At 52.1% G+C, this 16,994-nt stretch overlaps 1 protein-coding gene across 1 annotated transcript in view; it reads left to right on the top strand.

Annotated features, from left to right (window-relative positions):
• Positions 1-16,994, top strand: part of LOC111157011 (ATP binding cassette subfamily A member 13) — a 326,661-nt gene that overhangs the window by 75,931 nt on the left and 233,736 nt on the right. The window contains exons 21-25 of the mRNA XM_022518213.1: positions 3,338-3,456; positions 7,536-7,699; positions 8,424-8,503; positions 9,189-9,310; positions 16,627-16,821. Coding sequence (XP_022373921.1) covers positions 3,338-3,456; positions 7,536-7,699; positions 8,424-8,503; positions 9,189-9,310; positions 16,627-16,821 — 680 coding nt within the window. The remainder of the gene's footprint in view (positions 1-3,337; positions 3,457-7,535; positions 7,700-8,423; positions 8,504-9,188; positions 9,311-16,626; positions 16,822-16,994) is intronic.

Raw genomic sequence — 16,994 nt, 5'->3', positions numbered from 1 at the left:
TCCGGCCCGGAGGAGCCGAGAGCCCGGGGCCCCACTCCTCAGTGCGCCCTCAGAGAACAGCGCCGATTTACTCCCGTCACCCTGCCTCCGGCCGCGCTCCGAGCTGACCGAGCCTGCGACCGGTTCAAGGTAACCCCGAGCTTAGAGCTCACTCCTCGGCTCTGTCTCTGTAGCCGGCTTCCCCGTTCTAATACCTGCAAGCTCTGCGACACTCAGACACCCCCGATCCTTCTGTGACCCTGCGGGACCTGAGGCCACGCTGACCCTGCGTGGGCTTCACCCCGGTTAAGCCTCTGGAGTGATGTCCCTCAGCGGAACAGACTTTTAAAAGTCCCGATTTTGTGCTCCGTTGCTCCGCCGCTTGCCGGGAGCCGGCCCCTCCCCCCGCGGTCTATCTTCCCGTCGCTTTGGATTCACTTCTCCGCCAGTCCTACCTTTCAGAAAGTGGTTGATTTTCTGTTTCTAGAGTTGCTGTTCTTCTTCTCTTTGATCTCCCGTTGGATTTGTAGGTGTTTGCAATCTTTAGATAAGCTATCTAGCTGATCTCCCGCTACCTGAAGTAGTCTCAGCCTGCTACTTCTCCGCCATCTTGACTCCTCCTCCCCGTTGCACCTTTTGTTTGTGTTTTCATAGGAGATTGCTTAAGAGACACATTTTGCATTTTTTACTGTAAAGAGATCTGTTTTCAAAGGCAGAGCAATAGTGACATTGGTGAGAAACTAAACCAATGAGGAGGGTTGCTTCTGAAAAGCATGACTTTGGGTGTATCCTGTGCAGTCGGCATTCTGTGTGCAGTTGACCCCTGTGCCCCGCAGGACTTTGGGGCCGTCACCCCCTCGTGCAGTCAGAAATTCTCGTATAATTTCTGATGTGCCAAAACTTAACTACTAACAGCCTGCTGTTGACCGTATCCATGATATAGACAGTCAGTTAACACATGTTTTGTATGTTCTATGTATTGTACACTCTATTCTTTTTAAAGTTTATTTACATAATCTCTATATCCAATGTGGGGCTTGAACTCGACCCTGAGATCAAGAGACCCAGATCCACTGAATGAACCAGCCAGACCCCACACCACCACCATACACTCTATTCTTACAGTAAAGTAAGCTAGAGAGAAGAAAGTGCTACTAAGAAAATTGCCAGGAAGAGAAACTGCATTTGCAGGCTGTCCTTAAAAAATCCATGCATGTGGTAGACTCATGTGGCTCAAAATAGTGTTTTTCAAGTGTCTTCAAGAGTTCAAAACAGTTTTTAAAAAATTACTTTGGAGAAACAATGTAATAATGTTAAGAAGAAGAACTGTTTTTTTTTTGTTTTTGTTTTTTTTGTTTTTTTTTTTTTGCCAAACTGAGAAAAAAATTATTTTAAAGTTTTTGCTACTCCTGGCAATACATTTCATTTTGTATACAGCAAGACCGCAATGTTTACCAGGCATCTGCTAGGAGCAGAGGTGTGCGCTAGGAGCAGGCGGTGACCTGGGATAAGACTCGAGCAGAGGCCCTGGATGGGTGGGGGCAGCATGCATTTACCTGCTATGAGTGTGGTAGGGTGGGCTCAGCGCTGGCAGGAGGCAGGTGCCCTGAGGCAGAGCTCTGAAAGACAGGGTCAGGAGAGGCTCTCTGGGCAGGGCAGGAGGTGCAGGTGGCTTTGGGGAGTGGGGAGGAGTCCCGGGAATGAGCAGGGGTGGGGTGTGACTGGTGGCTGCACAAGGCTGTGGATACCGCCCCATCCTTTGAGCAGATTCCTATTTTCAACACAAAATGAACAAATCTTTTAGAAATTGTGCAAAAAGGAAGACAGTTTTATTCGAACCTTGGGCTGCCCAGATACACAGTCTGCCCAAGGAAGAGGGAGCTCCCAGGAAGGAACTTGTGGTGTAGGTGTTAAAGGATTTGCGTCATCTCAGTGCCCGTGGCTCTTGGTTGCTCTGCTTCGAAGAAGGAAGAGGTAGACCAGAGCAAGAGTGATGGGAAGCAAAGAACAGTTTACTGAGCAAGAGCATAGAGCTCCTGGAGAGGGAGGGGGTTCTGAGAGGGTTGCCCCTGGAGTTTCTAAGTTTAGGGACTTTTATGAGCTCTTTTGGGGAACTTTCTTAAGCAATCAGGGTGTGCTGAGTCGTGCCAACCCGGGCTTTGGTCACGTATCTGTCTATCTATTAGGTTCATGCCCACGTGCTGATGGTCTTTTTCTGCTGACATCTGCGGGCTAGGACTTAACTGCCCCTCGCCCGTGATACTGACAATGTTTTTGTGGTTGTCTTATTTTAGGATGTTTTGCAGAATTTATTTCTGCAAAGGCTGCAAAGCAGAATGTCAGTGTGGTCTTGTGTACACTGCAGAACAGATGCTAGTGCTGTTTGATCTCAGCTGTCCTGATTCCCTATTTCCTTGTTGCGGACCCTGGCCCTGATCACCTGACTATCCCACTCACTCCTAACCCAGGGTTGTATGTTTCTTATTACATCAGTTCCAAAGCATCATGAGGAAGGATGTTCCGGAAAATTACAAACTCAACCTCAGCTATTAGTATGTGCAAGGTTGTGAGATTTGGAGGTATTTTTACTCATATCTTTAGTCTGAAATGTTTCTTTTTGGTCATTTGCTAAGGAAGCAGGTGTACCATGTGTGCCAGGGCAGAAATAGAGCCCCCTCTTTGAGGTCTGGTGAAGTCCTTCATGAAGTCGTTAGGACCTTGGTGAACGTTGATGTACAGCTTTCCTGGGAGCCTGGGAGCAGGGCTCACCAGTGGGAAAGGTTGGGAATTTCCTTTGTCATTAGAACCAGCCATGTCCCATTAGGAGGAGCCCTGTGACTCAGAGGTGAAGATGAATTGGGGGTTGGGGCAGGGAATGGAGAGCTGTGGGAGGTGTTAGGAGCAGGTGGAGAGGTGGGCTGGGAGGTGTGAGGTAGGGGACAGTTGTGGGGAGGGCCTCAAACTGACCATGTGAGTAATGCTCCCCTCGAGCTGGGGCACTTTGGGGACTCAAAGAGGGCACTGGTCACAGCTACTCCCAGGCCATTGAGGAAGCCAGGGCCATCCTGGGCAGACCCGGTGAACGAGGTCCCTTCCCAAAGGGCTACGAAAGGACACGCCAGCGTTGGGAGGTGAAGGGTGTTAATTTCTGTACATTCAGTTACTCCCAGAAAAACACCAGATGCCAGGAACTCAAAACCACAGCTTCCCTTTCATATTCGGAAAGTGGATTTTGAGGATTTAAGAAATGTTCATGAATTTGTCATCCTTTTGGGTCTTTCAGAAATGACTTGGGGAGAGCCCCTCACCGGGGAGAAAACCGTTTACCAATGACGTGTCCGTGTGCTTCCTCCAACAGAAAACCCTTCCTTGGCCAAGGACATGCTGTGTGCTGCTCTGAGTTGCAAACAGGGTGGGCCGCAGCGGCTGATCATACCTGCTCTCCAGGGGGCCGCCCTGATGCATGACCACTACCAGGTTTGTCTTCTGCCACCGCCTTCCTCGTGCCTGGCCACGTGAGACAGTCTGCTCACGCCCGGCGTGCTGGCTGTGTCCCTGTAACCACACAGCTGTGTTGGCTTGGCCACGCCAGAGGTTAGCCCACGGCCCTCCTCCCCTGGCTTCTGCGCAGTGACACCGGCATGTTCCGTGTTCAGGACTCCAGCAAGCGGGTTCTTAGCCTCAACGTCGTTGATAAGCCAATGATACGAACATCTATGAGAGTCAGTTGTGTGCAAGATGAAGGTTCGTCAATATCTAATTATTTTAGTGCGGTTTAAAAAAAAAGATTTTATTTATTTGAGAGAGAGAGCAAGTACAAGCAGGGGAAGCAGCAGGGGGAGAGGGAGAAGCAGGCTCCCCGCTGAGCAGGGAGCCGGATGCGGGGCTCGATCCCAGGACCCTGAGACCATGACCTCCACCGAAGGCAGATGTCCAGCCGACTGAGCCGCCCGGGTGTCCTGTGGGGGTTTTGCTGCTGACCGTGTCCTTGAGCTGGCTCCCACCTCCTGCTCCTGTGCAGTGGGAACACCTTACACGCCGCCGTGCCTCTCTAACCAATTCTGTGTTCACGGATGTCGCCTTGGTGACTCAAGCGAGGTCACGGTGACACCATTTATACCATGGAAATTGGCAAATTCTACAAATAAGATATTTCTCCCCAGAGAGCTAGTTATTAAACACTGACCAGCCCTCCGTGGGTTTTGACTTAGCACACACGGGTGAGCACCGAGAGCCCTTTGCTGTATGGGGACCAGCCTCAAGGTTTCCTTTTATGGACTTAGATGGGAGCCCAGTGAGCAGCCATGTGGGGCCTTCCCCTGGGAGCCAAGGCCACGGGGCCCACCAGCAGGCCTGACCTGCTGGGGAAGGGTGGAGGACAGCGACGTCAGTCTGGCGACAGACTGAGCACCTTCCTTTCTACAAGCGCCTGACCTGGATGTCGTTAATGGCTTTTGTGTTCCAGCAATGCCACCTGAACACGTGTCTGGGGAAGGCTGCATGGTCACAGCAGGCCAGGTGAAGGGTGCTGCAGAGGGAGGCGGGAGGTGGTCAGGCTACGCCCCCGGACACGGTGCAGGCAGAGTGTGAGCGGGTGATCCCTGCATCGGACTTGGGAAGAGTCGTGACCCAGCACTCTTCCCTAAGGACACTGATTTATGAGACCATCCAAATCTTATCTCCGGGTTGCGCAGATCTCTGTCCTGTATTAAATGTAGACCCATAAAAAAACCCAACAGACGCCTCTTGAGTGCCGAGTGGTGTTTGCAGTCATACAGGAAGGCGAGCACGCCCGCTTTCAAAGCTGCCTCGAAGGCTGCCTTTGTGCTTCCAATTCCTAGTGGCTGTCAACAGCTCGGGCTGCCAACAGTTAGGTCCGTCTGGAGAGCAAGCAGGAGTTCCTGTCTTTGATGACAAAAATAGGACTGGGCTGATCTCAGGGTGCGAAGCCTCTAGGACGGCTCAAGGTTTTCCAGAGTGCGAGGCTTTTAGAAACAGAAATGCTCCCAGGCTCCGGGGTGTGAAGTGCTCGGTGCCCCGCAGGGGTGAGCCAAAGGCACAGCTATTTTTAGTTTTCCGGCGTCTGACAGAATGTTCTGACAGAGGGTTGCATTGGTGCCAACGAGACATCGCACCGGAAGGGAGCGCCCTGGCACTCGGTGGTGGAAGACAGCGGCAGGGAACTAAACAGAGATCAGAAAAAAATTACGTTAAATTAAGATGCGCGTGCCCAGTGAGTCGAGACGTGGAGCATGTGGCTGGAACCCAGGTTGGGTTTCCAAACCTCTCCCCAAGTCTAGCCCTTTGGACCCACCTGTGGACTGCATTGCCTCTGCAAAGCACGCTGGGTGCACCTCCCTGACCGGTTCCTATAGACCTCCGGTGGTCAGACCCTGACTTGTGCACTTGGTGGCCTGATCCTGTCCCCAAAGTCCAGCCTTGTGGATACCAGCCTAGGTCTTTGCGCCCAACACTCCTTGCACGGAGCCCAGTGCATCTGTGACGAAGGAAGCCAGAACTCACCTTCCAGTGTCCTTGCTGCTGGGACAGGACGTCCACTGTCCTTCTCCACAACCCCACATATTTCAAAATCATTGTGTTGCTAAAATTAAGAATAATCCATAGTGGGAATATTACAAATGAGTAGAATTACATAAAACTGGCATAAAATTACTGAATTCTGAACTAAAGGCTCTTTTCTAGGAAGGAAGGCATTTTGGGGCAGAGCCCAGGGGCAGTGGGCTTCATTCATCCTCTGTTCTCAGAAGGGAGTTGTACCCCTCATTCTGACCCAGGAGAATCTGTGCACCTGTGTGCTAGGCAAAGGGGCCTCCGCAGAGGGGGAATATTGACACGGGACTGGATGTCCCCCCGCCTTGTCCAATGGCTGTCTGTTGGCAGGCGTCCTCCCTGGGATGCAAGCCTCTGGGAGGCGGGTGATGAATGAATGAATGGATGATTGGATGGACAGCTCTGTAGGATTTCTGTTCAAGCTTCACCCCCCCCCACCAATGATTGGGAAAATGTGAACTTGGACAGGGACCCATAATCCTGGGCAAGTTAGTGGGTACCCAGTGTGTGGTGGTCTGCTGGCTGTGTGGGCTCCCCCGTGACACGGTTCCGAGGTGCTGCTGGTGGTGTGAGTCTGGGTGCCCTGGTTCCATGTCACTGCTCCCCGTGAGGGCTCCCCTGTTACCCTGGCAACTCCTGGGTCCTCAGGCCGGTTCTGCTCGGCTGTGTCCGGCGACTCCAGGCTCAGGTACCGTATCTTCCACGGTTCACTTTCCTTGGGAAATCGATGTCTTAGGTCTCTCTGACCAGCAAAATGATTCATGGTTTCGTTTGTAAGAGAAACTGATCGTGGTTTTGAGGGAAATTTTTACGCGTTGTGTTGAGCAGAAATACTACGTAAGGGTAGACTTACATTTGATTCCTTTCTCGCCTTCATTGGCAGAAGCTGGGGCCGCGCTTCCGCCCTCAGGAAGAGTCGGGGGATGTCAATAAAATAAGATGACGTAACAAAATTCTGGCGATGTGGCTCAGTTCTGTGCAGCAGAATTCCTGTGTCCAGGGAAGGCACTGGGACGCGTGTCTGTGCGCACGCCGACATGTGGGCTGCTTTTCCAGCTCTTTTCAATTTTATGTTACTGTTCATCACTCGATTTTACATACGATGAATGTTTTCATTTTATAGGTATTTTATATAGGTATTACTCTATTTTGTGTGTGTGTGTGTGAGAGAGAGAGAGAGAGAGAAATGATTGGTATTTCATAAGGCTGGATCATGCTTCAAAGAAGATGCTAAGACAGGGGCGCCTGGTGAGGGGCTCAGTGGGTTAAGCATCTGCCTTCAGCTCAGGTCATGATCTCAGAGTCCTGGGAGGGAGTCCCGCATTGGGCTTTCTGCTCAGCGGGGAGCCTGCTTCTCCTTCTCTCTCTGCCCCTCCCCCCTGCTTTTGCTCTCTCTTTCTCAAATAGATAAGTAAAATCTCAAAAAAGAAAAGAGGATGCTAAGGTAGCCAAGGACCCTTAGAATTGGGCCTAGACCAGAGGTCTCACTGTGCTCCTCACCAAGGGGTGGCAGGGACCTTCAGGGCAGGGGAGACCCAGGTCTTCCCCACGGTTTCTATGGACAGCCACATACGATTTCTCAGGAGTGAGCTCTGTGGCTGGGAATGCTGCAAAGGTTCAGTTTTCAAACCAGGAATGAATGAACTCTGGTCGCCAGCTGGACGGTGCTCCTTCTCTGGCAGGCCTTGGAGAGCACGCCATCCCACCTGGACCGTGCGAGGCCGAGCCAGAACTAAGAGGCGGGATCTCCCGGCGCCCAGCCAAGGGCTCCTTCTGCTGCTCTGCAAGGGGCAGGCACTATTAGACCTGCTGGGATGTCCTCAGTCTCCAACACTATGTTTGCCCAGGCGGAGGAGGCGAGCAGAATGCTTGCATCGTATGGAGTCCTCGGGGTGGGCTTGGGGGCACACATTTACCCAGAAACCAGGCACGAGCCTCCATGAACAAGTGTGTGTGTTTCTAACTGGATCTTTGCTGTTTTCTAGGAAATGCAGAAGATGTGGTCCTCACCCCCTCAGCTCAATTGTGAAGGTCTCAGCAGGAATCTTTCTAGCTCCTTGGAAAGCCTCAGGAGCAGCCTGGAGCGCGCCACCGACCGGGACTGTGAATGCCGGCCGCTGCTGGACTTGGCTCTGCAGCGTGTGCGCACGTACGTTTATGTCCCGGGGCCCCTGCCCGCCCCCGTGTTTTCCTTCATAAGGAAGTTGTCTTGAGTTTCTAAATCTCAGTTTGTCCATCTTGGACCATGATGGGTGCCACATACAGTGTCCAGACAGCAGCAGGGTTTTCCACGGCTGGAAGATTTCAGTGGTGAAATATATGGGGGCATTCACGGGCAGGCTCGCTTTACTGATGAGCAAGATGTGAGATCCAAGATCTGACGCTATAATACGGTGTTCAGTGTGTTTTGTCAGAGCGGGCAAAGATTCTTCAGATTCCCTTCTTATTGGGTTAATTGTGTCCTGTGTCCTCCATGTGCAAACCAGTGGAAGAGGAGATCACACACTGTATTCTGCAAAAAGACTTAGGCACAGAAAGAAGGGTCGTCGACTCCTTAATATCCCAACTTCTCACGCATTCCCTGATCTAGTCTCTCTATTCTCTCCACATTTATGAGAAGCCACTTACGCTTCTTCATCCTCCCAACTCATCTGGCCTGGCCGGGGCCCCAAGGACACCGCGCTGGGATCGTGACAGTCACGGGCATCCCTGTGTGGAGGGCGTCAGGAGATGTGGTGTGTCTGTCTGAAGAACGTCCTGGAAATGTGATGTTATCTGGCTCATCTCCTGGGAACGGAGGCCGGATTGTTCACTCCAACCTTGTTTCTGGTGTTTATCTTTCCTACGTTCACTTTGATCTTCTGCCGTTTTAGGTTGGCCCAAAGCCTCGAGAAGACCTGGTTGTCCGGGAATCCCATGCTGACTCTTCTCAGCAATTTCACAGTGACGGAGGGTAAGATGTGTTTCCTCCAGCTCGGCTCAGTTACGAAGGAAGTGTGCTTTCTCCCACAAATATGTTACTAAAGTAGAATGTACAAAGGGAAGGTTGCACTGTATGTGACAAAGTATTCAGAACTTGGCTGCTCTCATGTATTTGGGGTTAAGAAGGAAAGTTCTGGAATCCTGTGTCCCAAAACCAGAACCGGGGTGGAGGAGAAGCTTTTGTGTCATCCTGTCCCTGCATCCCTGGACAAGCCATGCGGTGTCCGTATGTCTCTGCTTTCCGTCTGCTCTATCTGTACAACTCATAGCACCAACATGCCACTTGAGAAGAGTTCTGGAAGCTCCTTATGTGATCCTCCTCCTGGTTAAAAAAAAAAAAAAAGTAGGCTAAGGAAACACATAGAATGAGTCTTTCCAGGAGCCGGTTACTTCCCTATGAAAAAGGTCTTTGTAGAGTAAATCCTAAAATACACAAATCTTAGAGTGGTCAGGAGAGCAGGAAAGACCACACACCCTGGGTCTGTTTTATTTCAGTATGAATGACCTCAGCTCCTCTAGGATAGGGGACATGATGTCCTCCAGTGTGTACTTTGGACCAGACGATCCTTGCCAGGGTTTAGCATGGATTTGTGTTTTCACAGTCAATATTAGCCAGACGTTTATGATTACAGGATTTCCTTTTGATGATTTTTCAGATGTAAAAGTCAAAGATTTGGTGCAGAACATCTCCAAGCTAACCCACGAGCTTCAGTCTTCCATCCACATCTCCAAAGAGACTATCCACAGCCTTCTAGAAGCCAGCATCTCCCGTTCACAGGTGCGGAGTCGATGCACCTCTGTCCCCCCCCCCGCCAGTCCCCTGCCGTCCCGGGGCCAGCCTGGCGCTGTGGTCTCTTGTCCCCTCCTCTCCCATCCTGTGCCGAGGGGCTAGCCACAGGCAGGGAGGACACGGGAGGGCAAGCCAGGAGTGAGAGGGTGTCTCTCTTGCATCAGAAACTTGGGATCTTTAATTTCATAACATTGTCTTATTAGGGTTAGAAAGGGTAAAATTGGCGATGATATTTATTCCCGTTATTTATAACCTTGATGCACGACATCCCCCGGAGGGTCCTGCTTGTTTAGGTAGGGGTTGCAGAATTCTCAAAAATATGTGAAAACAGAAACACATAGAAAGCTCTAAATGTCAGCCGTGCTTGTCTTTAAGTCAAGAATACCCGTGTGCCGTCTGTGTGCAGAGGGGGTGGCTTATCACACAAGCAGGTGGGCGATGAGCTTTGTCCTGTTCACGATGGCCAGGACACAGGGTCAGCGCACGGAGAGGGGGAGGGGAGGCACATGTGCTGGCTGGTGGTGGGTGCGGTTTGTGCACAGAGGTGGGGAGAGTGAATCCTTGCCCCCCGCAGCTGGTATCACCGGATCCTTGGCTGTTGGTGAGATAGCTTTCCAAGCACTTCTAGTTGGCATCTACTCTCTCCACTGAGAACCTTCCGGAAGCAGTAACCGTGAAGATGGCTCCCAAGTGGATGTTTTTTACTGACAATCTGCGGGGCCCCAGTAGACACTTAATTTCCTGTTGATTTTGGTTAACCAGGGCCCCGGCAAGCTCTGGCAGGCAGATCAGTTATGGGCATACCTCACTTTAGTGCGCGTGGCAGACCCTCACAGATTTTAGGTTTCTGGCACCCCAGCATCGAGCAAGTCTATCTGTGCCAGAGTTTCAGCAGCATCTGCTCACATCACGTTTCTGTCGCATTTTGGTCATTCTTGTGATGTTTCAACCTTTTTCATCATTATCGTGTTTGTTACCAAGACCTGGGAGCCGTGATTGGGATTCGCCGAAAGATCAGACGGCAGTTAGCGGTTTTGAGCAATAAAGCATTTTTTTAACCCAGAAATGTACTTTTAAAAGACACCGTGCTATTGCACACTTAGTAGACTACAGCACAGAGCAAACCTATGTTTTACGTGTACCGGGAAACCAAAAAATTCATTTGATTCTCATTATCGTGATACTCGCTGTATTGGAGCGGTCTGGGACCGAACCACAGGATCCCAGAGGAGCACATAGTGTTCAGCATTAACTGCATCAAGAAAGACATCAGTAAGAAGCCGGGAACCCCGACTTCAGATTATAGTATCACCAAGTTATTTATGGTGAGTCACACAGTGTCTGTCTTCAAGGGAAAATCCTGCCGGTGGTTACTGAGCACCACATACAGATTAGGGGTTGGGGGATTGGCGATAAGGTGGGTGCAGAGAACACGTCCTTGTACCTAAGCAGTGATTAGATTTGGTTTGAAATCTTCAGTTACTGGAACTTCTAGTGGGGGCGAGGAGTCCCTCCTGGGGTCCCTTGCCAAGCTTATAGGACTTGGGCTTAGGCTTAACGATTAAATATTTTTTAATTGCAGCGTAGCTGACCTGTAATATGAAGTTCTGCGTGTCGAGCACGGCAGTTCAGCATTACGAGACACTCGTCCCAACACGTCTGTCACGGTGTCATTGATTGTATCCTCTAGGCTGTACTTTTCATCCCCGAGTTATTCCTCTTGTAACTGGACGTTTGTACTGTGATCTTAATCCCTGTCATGCGGTTTGCCCGTCTCTCCACCCATCTCCCCCTTGGCAAATGAACAAACAAGAGGAGACCCCAGAAAAGAGAGGAACTTACTCCTAAATACAGAGGAGGGAAGGTGGGCTCCGCTCTGGGGATGGCGGCCGCCCGAGGCGGCAGGCGGCCAGCAGGTGTCACTGGCGCTCTATCTTGGGAGGGGCCGGGCTCGCTGGCCCCGGCTGCTTTGCATTCCCGCGTCTCTCACTGTGGTCCCTTGAAGAGCTGGGCCAGTGGGTAATTGGGAGGTTCCGTGGCTCTTGCAAGCCTGCATTTCTGCCCTTCAGTGAGATAACGAAGCTATCTGCTTTGCTCTCGAAACGTATCCATGGACCCACCTATGTCTACAAGGTCCTAGGGAAGGAATTCGTGTTCGGGGAGGGGACTGCGCTGTGGGGTCTGTTTTTTCCTGGACCGCCAGGCTGACGGCAGCACCGTGTTTTTGGTGGTAAGCTCGACGGCTTCCTCTCTGGGCTTGTCTATCCTACTTTCCGTCAGTTTGCGAATCTGTCACATGGGCAGACTGCCAGAACCCGCATTCGTTCGTTCATTCATGGAAAAGCTCCCTTTCCACGAGGGGTTCTTCCTCAAGTGCTAAGGGAGCAAATGTTCCAGGACCTTCTATGGCAGTGGCACACAAAGACATAAATGTGCTGTATGGGGAAGACCCCATGTGCAGGTGACACGTCAGCGGTGGAGACGGGTCACGCAGGGGCTCAGGCAGCCATGACCAGAAGCCACGGGCTGTGAAGAGCCACATGGAGGAGGCCCAGGCTTGGACACCCAGGGCACAGGGCTGGAGGCAGGGAGGCAGGGAGGCTGGAGGCACTGCCACTGATCTCAGGCCTCGGTCCTGGCTCTGGGCGCCTCGGGAAGTTCCCTCCCCGGCGGTGCTGCATTCTTCACCATGAAACCAGAATCACAGACCCGGGCATGTGGCGTCCACCTCGCCCGCCTGTGTCCTGGGCGACCCCTCCACCTGCCCTATGATGAGAGCAGGCATTTCATGCTGCGATGCCTTGTCTTGGGCCTTAGATCAGCGGTCACTTCCTTCTTTGTATTTGGCCACATTTTGATTCTTTAAAATTGCAACAAGGTCTGAGTCAGGACCCAGGAAGACTGGGAGTCTGTCTCCTATCATATTATTTTTTTCAAACAATGGAGTGTATCGGCACCGTCTGGGAAGACGGGCGCTGTCCATGGTCCTGAGCGGGATCGTTCCTCCTATGGGGGTTCTTGTGGATGAAGGGGGGGAGGGGGCCCCCAGACAGCCCTCACTGGGAAGGTGTTCTGAGACTTTCTCTTATTTGGCTTGGGCAGAGAGGTGTGCACCTCTCGTTTGAGGCTGGTTCTGTGGGCGTCATGAGCAGCTGGCCAGTGTGGTTTGGGAGCAGAGAGATTCCAGATGGGGATTTACCCAACAGCTCACATCCCATTTGTTGCAGCACATGGAGTTTGTCTCCTGAAAAGCTGCAAAACATTGTTCTTGGTGTGGCTCCCTCCGGGGTAGACAGCAGGTAAAATCGGCTTTTTCCAGCAACCACCCGCTGCAGGCCCCAGCTCCACCCCAGAGAGAAGGACAATAATTACTGTATGAGTGGTGTTGACGGTCTCTGGCCCACATGGAGGATTCTGGTCAGGCATCCCCTGGAAGACACGGCCAGCTCTGTGGGGCATGTGATCCTGGAAGCTAAGTTTCCCCCAGTTCCCGCAAGGGACCCCATCTCTGGGCTTCATCCTGGATGTGTGGTCCTTTTAATCCAGATCTCTCTGCCTCTCTGCCACCTCTGAAAGCAGAACCGTCCCTCACTGCTCCCAAGGGGCTGCATCTCTCCCTGCTCGCACCGATGCAAATAGCTTTGAACCTGTTTTATAGGATTTGCGCTGATCTCTGCCCAAGTACCTCTTGCTAGTTGCAGTCAATTATTCCTCACTTCCGCGAATCTTTCATCCTGGCTCGACTTGGCAAAATGTCACGCATCTCTCTCAGCCTTGCTCGTCCCCAAGGAGGGGAGCACACCGTGTGTGTGTTCGTTCAAGTCAGGAATCTGCACAGTCAAGTGCAGAGGGTTGGCTGTGGTCTGGGCAGGTGCAGGAGCACCTGCTTGTAAGTTTGTCTCTTAAATCAGCCACTGCATGTAACCTGGGTCCTGGCAACGTCCTAGCCTTTGGACGTCCTAGTGTGCTGTCTGAAGGAGAGACTTTGGTATCAACGTGGCTCGTTGACGGTGGCTCCCCCAACGTGATTTGTGGCCATTGCCACTCTCTCCAAGAGCTCGTGCATGACCCACAGTCAGGATTGGTCCAGGCGCCTACCCTGCTGTGTGCTGCCAATTCCTCAGATCCACTTTAAGAAATAAAGCTGAGGTTGGGACACCCGGGTGGCTCAGTCGGGTGTGCATCTGACTCTTGATTTTGGCTCAAGTAATGGTCTCAGGGTCATGAGGTCAAGCCCCGTGTCAGGCTCTGTGCTGTCCCATACTCCCACTCTCTCTCTCTCAAAAATAAAAGAAAGAAAACTAAGGTAGATTTCATTTCATCCATGACTTTCTTTTTTCTTTCTTTCTTTCTTTTTTTTAAGATTTTATTTATTTATTTGACAGAGAGAGACACAGAGAGAGAAGGAACACAAGCAGGGGGAGCAGGAGAGGGAGAAGCAGACTCCCTGCTGAGCAGAGAGCCCAATGCGGGGCTCTATCTTGGGACCCTGGGATCATGACCTGAGCCGAAGGCAGATGCTTAACGACTGAGCCACCCAGATGCCCCCTCCATGACATCCTAAAAACTGTAGATAGTAGCCCCGTTATCTTGTCTGGAGCCTGGAGAGGAGAAAATGTTCTGGAAGTGGAGACAGAGAGCCAGGTGGGAGCTGTGTCCCCCCCCACCCCCACCCCCAGTCCCGAACTGCTGCGAAGCCGGGATCTGCCTCAGTGGACAAGAAGGGCTGTGACTGTTGTCCCAGGGGTCAGCCTGCAGCTCGGTGCAGGCAGAGGGGGCCTTGTAGACACAGGGAGAGCCACGGTCAGCACCCAGGTGCCCTCGGCCTTCCTCTGGAGCCCTTCCTTCTGGTCTGCTGTCCTTCCCGACAGGTCCTCATAGTTCCCTCCTGCCCCTGATGCTGGTGCTTGTCTGTGCTTGGAGCTCATCATGGTGGGAGCAGATCTGAGAGCCCAATGGGACATGGGGGGCGGAGAGCCCCACGGCTCCTCTCTGCTGATGCTGGGTGGAGTGCTTCCCCTCTGCTCTCATCTTGCTGACTCTCTCGACACCACTGAGACACGGCTGACTTGTTTTCCCTGTTTCCAGTCCTTCTGCATCACTGGCCATGTTTCCCACCTGGTCATAATTAGGCAGAGAGTGGCCATCCATTTCCATGCTTCCTTGCACCTCTGCGTTGCAAACTGTCAGCTGCACAGAGCAGGGCCCATCCCCGAGGCACACCAGGTTCTCACTGCAGGGAGCTGCCCTCCTGGACTCCAAACACAGATGTGTGAGCCAAGTGTCAACACCTTGGTCTCCCTGTTTCTGATTGGTGGCCGTATCAGCCTAAGTGAAGCCACAGGTCACAGAAGCGTGGTTCGCTTGGATGCAGACTCACTCATGGCATCTCCAACCTGACAAAACAGAGTGTTATTTCTGTTTCTTTCCTCCCTACCCGTTTCCACCTGCTTCAGGTGGCTTCCATGCTGGAAAAATGGATGTAGTGAAATTCAGGAAGGATGAAGAATAAGGTTTGGAAGACGACAGAGGAGTGGAGGCAGATATGCTCAGATATGACTTGCTCACACGGTGTGCCCTCAGTTTCCATATGATGGGGCGGGACCCTCGCTTTTGGTTTAAATAGGTGTACACAAGTTTTTAAGACATGTTTTTGCGCTGGGACAAGTTTTAGGAGAGGTATTGACCGTGACCCTCCCTGGGGGCCACCGGGTGATGCTCTAGATGGCAGCTGAGACCAGGCTGTGGGGCAAATGCAGATGAGCTGTCATTGGCCAGTTCTGGTTGGTGCTCACGCAAAGGCAGGGATGAGCCTCTGGAGTTGTGGGCTTGAGTGGATCCTGTTTCAAGGAAAATTTCATAGAGAAGCCCGCTCCATGGAACCGACCAAAGACAGGCTGCCCCAGTCAAAGCAAATGTTGGATGTTTGGACTCCACCCATCAAGCTCATCCCCCCACCGCCCCGGGCGTGTACCCGGCCCCGCTCCAAGGCAACTGCATTCCACCCCCGGGGGAACACATTTGAAAACAGTGGCATTAAGAAAATCTTTCCCAAGTTGTGTCTGCACCCGACACGTCCCATATGGAAAAGGTTTCTTGGTTAATTAGGTGTGAAAACTCTAAATATATCTCTCACAAAGATTCAAAAGGTATATTAGCACAAGAGAGTGTCCTAGCCATTTGTGATGGTTGGTTTTGTATGTCAGGTTGGTTAGCTGTGACACCCAGGTGTTTGGTCAAACACCAGTCTCACTGTTGCCATGAAGGTAATTTTGGAGGAGATTAACATTTATATCAGTAGATGGTTGCATAAAGACCACGATGCCGGTGGGCCTCGTCCAATCAGTTGAAGGCTATAAGCGAAAAGACTTTAGGTCCCCAAGCAGGGAGGGAGTTCTGCCTTCAGACTCCCAACTGCAGCTCCTCCCTGGGTCTCCAGCCTGCTGGCCCAAAGGATTTTGGACTTGCACCTGCACAATCACTCCAGCCAGTTCCTTAAAATATCCATAAATGCGCAGCTTATTGGCTTTGACCGATAGACCTGATTAATACTGTCTTCTATTTCTTAATGGCTTTCCTGCACCCTCTTTGGTGTTATAGGAAGGCATCTGGTGAGTCCTGTGTGCTCGGGAGGCTCCTAATAAAAACAGTAGCTTCGGTTCACAAAGGGTCTTGCTTGGTCTGGACGGTTCACACCAGTGTTATGCATCACAGTGTAGACAGACATTGGAGGTGCAGTTGTGAAATTTTGCTTTATGCCTTGTCCATTTTGAAGGTCATTAGCTGAAAGCCACCCACAAATGGAGATGTGCCCCAGATCCCTTCCCTGTGGCACATAACGGTCGTACTGGATGTCCCCATCCCCCCTCTGAGTGGGCGCACTTTTTCTTTTCGAAAACGGTAACAGGCGTGGAGAACTGGTCTTCATTTCTGTTGTGGAAGAGAATAGTTTCACACTGACAGCTGAAAAGTGAAGGTTGAGACCTCATGTCAGGGGGAAGAGTCAGAGGCTGTGTGTGGGGCCCACGGGGTCGAGGGTGGAGGGTCCTGTGGTCCTGCTCCCACGTCCTCAGAAAGGGCAGATCCCCTCAAAATTGGAGAATTATGTGCACATTTTTAGAAACGTTTCCACTAGGAATGTTAGGAACCGCACAGAGGCTTGGATTCCATGTGTTTTTATGGGTAAACCCTCAGCCCATTGGGAAAACGTGCTTTCGGGGTCGGGGTCCCTCACTGAGGAAGCGCTGTGCTGGGGGCCGCAGGTGCCAGCTGAGCTCACCTCTGATCCTCCCGCTTCCACGCAGGTGCTCTCTGGGGCCCTCACGGTGGCCCTGTCCGAGAGGTGCGATGCGGACACTCTCCGGTCGCTGCTGAAGCTTCCCGAGGCCCGAGGGTCCTGGGCTGCAGCGGAGGAACTGTGCAGCCTGCCCGGGCCCCACATGTATGCTCTGATCGTGTCCATGAGTCAGAACCTGAATCTGCGCAATGTCATTTACAAAGTAAGGGGGTGACCGTGGGGGGCGGCCTGACTGTGGCCGTGTGCCGTCTGCAGAGGGGCGGTGGGGAGGGGTGGGCAGGTGCCTTAGCCAACTTCCCCGTCTCATGTGTGCTGACTCTGGGGTGGGGTTTGGAATCTGGGGGTGCTGAGGAGACCTTCCGGGGGTCCCGGGGG

Source organism: Enhydra lutris, unplaced genomic scaffold (assembly GCF_002288905.1).
Source record: "Enhydra lutris kenyoni isolate GAN:26980312 unplaced genomic scaffold, ASM228890v2 scaffoldscaffold51, whole genome shotgun sequence".
Lineage (NCBI taxonomy): Eukaryota > Metazoa > Chordata > Mammalia > Carnivora > Mustelidae > Enhydra > Enhydra lutris.
The sequence above is the reverse complement of the archived record's forward strand: the minus strand, read 5'-3'. Positions and strand labels throughout refer to the sequence as shown.